Here is a 4,754-nt window from a genome sequence, read left to right as displayed (position 1 = left end):
AAATTAATTTATTGTCTATTTGAAAGATTGCAGGACGTTGAAATTTGTTGGATAACTATAAAATCTAAAATAATATTTTACCACCAAAAAGAGTATAATTAAACTAAGGCATAACAACGAAAATTAATAAATCAAATTTACTTAGAAAACGTTGAATGAGTATGAAATGTACATTTATATACAGTAAAATGGGATAAGAAATTTTATTATTAAGAAATATTATCAGTGATCACAATATTCATAAGAATCAAAATACCCTAAATCTACCATAACACTATTTTAATTGTTGAATGTTGATATATGATTCTTATTTCTTTGGATGCGATTCTTGAACTCATTGGAAAGTCTGTACAGTATAATACTACTAGTCTTTGATACTTTGACAATATGAATAATTATATTATTTATAAAAAAATATATTTTAATATAAATAAACCGTAATAGTATAATAAATAGATAGATACATAATTTAAATAATCAAAATGGAATTTAGTAAAACAAAATAAATATTACATAATAATTAATAAATGCTGCCTTATAAACACAATAAATACTTACAGTTTGGGTATGAAAAATATATTACAATTACCTAATTAATAATTATGCTTTAAATGTCAATATTTTAAAATCTAAATAGAGAGTTATTTTTTAATTTTTTAATCATAGTTTTGTTGCGTTCTGTTATTCTTTCTTCACATGATTCATTTGATTCAGTAGCACAATATTTTCTTTTAGTTGGGTTTTCATCACTTTTTAAAATTAAATTACTATGAACTTCATTAATTTCTATATTTCTATCAACACTAAAATTTTGTATTTCATCTGTATCACATATTTCACTGAAGATGGAATCATCACATTCATCCCAAAAATCGTCACACACACTAGAATTTGAGTTACTAGAAAAAATGGAATGCAATAGACAAAAAGTAACATAAGTAAATAACATTCATAAACTTTATAGTATATTTACTTAGTTTTGCTCTGATTTACACTCTCAGTCTTTGATTCAGTCGGATATTTATTACAAACTTCTTTCACCTTATCTACTATTGCTTGACCAAAACGATCAATTTTGGCTTCAGTAAACCCTTCAACTTTAGCCAAAAATAAATTGATTAGTAAGATAAAAATTAACATTTAAAGATGATTAGTTTATAATTTTTTACCATTTTTTAATTCAGATACATGTTTAGGTTTTAATTTTGCCACATCAATTAATAATTTATTACTTGCAATCATATAAGGCATACAGTCCGATTGTTGAGCCAATGTGGTTCTATACATAACCAATGTTGAGTAAAGTGTGTTCTACAAAATATTAAATAATAAACATTTTGTTACTTTCAACATTAATTTAAATATTTACTTCTAACTCTGTATTCTCGGTCACTTGTTGGGGCCTATAATTCTGTGTATTTGGTATACATTGAGATACTTTTTCTTCGTGCAGATACTTCAGTTTTATATCTAAGGTACCACTAACCGTACAAACACCATTTAATCTTAAACAAATAAATATAATTAGGTATGTTATAATTTATATTAGTTTATGAACTGTATTACTTAATTGCTGATTTAGATTTAAACATTTTTAAAACATCCAAAGAAGGGTCTATTAGAATACCTGATTTCTTTCCACTATAATCAAAACAGTAAATGAACATTTTTATTAATAAGCTATAATTAATTTACTAGATTTTAATTTTACAATTTTATGAATTCATATCCTTTGTCTGAAACTGCAACAGTACTGATTGGAAAAGAAAATTTGTTGCCTTCCTTGAACGAAGTACAAGGGTTTTGTTGCAGTAAACTTTCTCTCAAACACAATTTACCTGTATGATCATAAAATAGTAACATACTTGATAAACAATTCTAATAAGTTGTTGCACATTATTGTAAAAGTAATTTAGTTACCTAGTGCTTTCCAAAAAGTTTCTGTGTTATAATTCCCTTTTCCATACAATTGATGGACTGTATATTTAGATAATTTATCATTTTTTTTACCACAAATGAAATTTACTATTGCCACCAGTCCAAAATAGCCACCTAGTGCTTGTGCAGATTTTAACAATAATTGTATATCTTCAGTTAAATCTACATTATTATCAGGTTGTAATTTGTCAGTCTTTTTGCTGAATTTTCAAAAAAATAATAGATTTGAATTAATATAAAATGTTTTGTTCTGAAAATAAAAAGCCGTACTTATTTGTACAATTATCACAGCAGTTTTCTTTAATGATGGCAGTATCAGATTTAGTAGATGAAGAGACATCCTCGAAATAGGATAATAATAATTGACGTCTGCATAATCTAGTCTCCAAGTATTGTTCGATGACCTTAGCCATTTTTTCTTTATGTGAGCGGTATGTATCATTTGTGAGGTTTGAAAGCATTATATGCCTATTGAGCACAATGTCAGCCTCATTGTAGAATACATGACAAATAGCTGGCAAACCATCTCGCCCTGCTCGACCAACTTCTTGATAGTATGATTCAATATCTTTAGGTGCTCCGTAGTGAATAACACGTCTTACATCTATCAAAAAAGAAATCAACAAATATTCAATAAAGCTAATAAATATTAACTCCTCAAATGTATTAGACAAATTATTTACATAATACTTTCAGTAGAAAAAAAGAAATGTTTTTTTTTTTTTATTTTCAGATAATTTATAGTGTATTGAATTTTAAAATAGATAAAATAAATAAAAAAATTACCTGGCTTATCGATTCCCATTCCAAAAGCCACTGTAGCTACAACAATTTGCAATTTATCTTTAACAAAATTTTCGTGAACAGCGTTTCTTTTGTTCAATGGAATGTCTGCATGATAAACTTCACATTCTATTCTATTAGCTGGAATAAAATTATAATATTGCAATATAGATAGAAAATAGATTAAGCAACATAATCTATGGGAAGTAGTGAAGTACTATTTACATTTTAATTCTTGTGCAACAGCTTCAGTCTGTTTTTTTGTAGGACAGTAGATAATTGTGGCTCCTTCAAAAAACATTTTCAACCCATCTTTTTTCATGAATTTATTCAAGTCAAAAAATATATTTGTTTTTTTAGATACCTCAAAATATAAATTTTTTCTATCAAATCCTGTACATACATATTTTGGATTTCTAAAAATAAACATTAATTAATCAAGATTGATTTAATTCAAATCATATAGATTTACAAATTTAATTATGGTCAATCATACATGAGATTCAATGAGTTGCAAATGTCTTTGCGTACAATTGGTGTAGCAGTGGCTGTTAGTGCCATGATTGGGACATTGGGTAGTATCTTGCGTAATTTCCCTAAATTTCTGATATAAATAGATGTTTATGTTATATAGATTAATAAAATAGTAGAATGTTAGAAAATTTATATTTTTACTGACCTATAAGAAGATCTGAAATCAAAACCCCATTGACTGACACAATGTGCTTCATCAATAGCCACAGCGACTATTTTGATTTTTGTTTGTAAGTCTTGTAAAGTTTGTTTTGCTGAATCAGTGGCTATCCATTCTGGAGTTATATATAACACTCTAACATCTCCAGAAAAAAGACTATTCAATGCATCAGCCTTAGATGTTTGCGCCGAACCTAGGAGACATGCTTTTATATTGGCCATCTAGAAAACATTTAAAAATCAATAGTGAATAAACTAATAACTGTCTAAAATACCTAGTTGTCATTGACATTTATTTTATTTTATTTTATTAGCATTATGATATTTTTGTTAATTTTTAATTATGATATGGTAAGTATTTAATCCATGGAAAATAGTATATAGATACCTAGATAAAAAAATATAAATATATATATTAAACAAATTAAATTCAAACCTCAAGGGAAAGCACTTGATCCTTCATTAACGATATTAATGGGGAAACAACTATGGTTAAGCCTTTGCTATAAACTGCTGGATACTGGTAGCAAAGACTTTTTCCATAACCAGTGGACATAACTACACATGCATCTCTTTTTTGCTGAAAAAATAATACACATATTATATATACCTACAAATGAAGAGAAAACAGGACAGTAAGACTAGGTATTTTACTTCTAAAACTGAGTATATGATCTCCCATTGCATGGACCGAAATGTAGAATGTCCAAAATATTTCCTAAGTGCAGATATGTGCTGCGGACTAGGTTCAGCTGAAGACATATTAAATCTTGAAAGAATGAATAAGAGTTATTAAATTATTTACTATACACAATTATTTATGGCTTTACGGGTAGAGAAAATAAGGAATAATATACGATTGGGGTATTCTTTGATTACGGAAGACGACTGAAATTGACTATGGTTTGTTTTTGATTTGAATTTGAACTGTTTATTGTTCAAACTTCTTATCACTATTACTGATAAAAAATTTTTGAAATAACAGCTGATATATATATAAATATATAGACTAGAAGTATAAAATGTATATATTATAGAGCATCGGATATACTATAATATTTGTAGTTTGTACATTGTACTATTTGTACTATATCTATAGTGCCTTACTATAGAACACGACTATAGATAATTAAACTATTTACTATTATATTTTAATATTTATACTATTATCTAAGGTTTATGGATTATAATCTGTTATGGTTATATTGGTCGATTTCACCTCACAGAAAATATGCATATCTTTCACTAATGATAAATAAGGAATATTATGATTTACGATTAGTTTTGTACAAAAATGGTGCAGTTGGATTTCAGGGCTGATTATATACTGTAGTAGCTAA

The 4,754-nt window shown here is 26.8% G+C and overlaps 1 protein-coding gene across 1 annotated transcript; it reads right to left on the bottom strand.

Moving 5' to 3' along the window:
- Window positions 1–540: 540 nt before the first annotated feature.
- LOC113553611 (Werner syndrome ATP-dependent helicase homolog) lies at window positions 541–4,335 on the bottom strand. Its single transcript, XM_026957016.1, has 15 exons — window positions 4,245–4,335; window positions 4,069–4,183; window positions 3,851–3,994; window positions 3,401–3,636; window positions 3,218–3,325; window positions 2,947–3,137; window positions 2,725–2,862; window positions 2,209–2,542; window positions 1,921–2,138; window positions 1,712–1,838; window positions 1,567–1,641; window positions 1,370–1,505; window positions 1,170–1,311; window positions 974–1,097; window positions 541–899 (listed from the first exon to the last, which is right to left on the bottom strand). The coding sequence occupies exons 2-15, from the start codon at window positions 4,174–4,176 to the stop codon at window positions 623–625; spliced, it is 2,358 nt and encodes a 785-aa protein (XP_026812817.1). The 5' UTR covers window positions 4,177–4,183; window positions 4,245–4,335; the 3' UTR covers window positions 541–622.
- Window positions 4,336–4,754: the final 419 nt, after the last annotated feature.

Source organism: Rhopalosiphum maidis, chromosome 2 (genome assembly GCF_003676215.2).
Source record: "Rhopalosiphum maidis isolate BTI-1 chromosome 2, ASM367621v3, whole genome shotgun sequence".
NCBI lineage: Eukaryota > Metazoa > Arthropoda > Insecta > Hemiptera > Aphididae > Rhopalosiphum > Rhopalosiphum maidis.
Note: the sequence above shows the minus strand (reverse complement) of the source record. Positions and strands in the feature narration are given on the sequence as shown.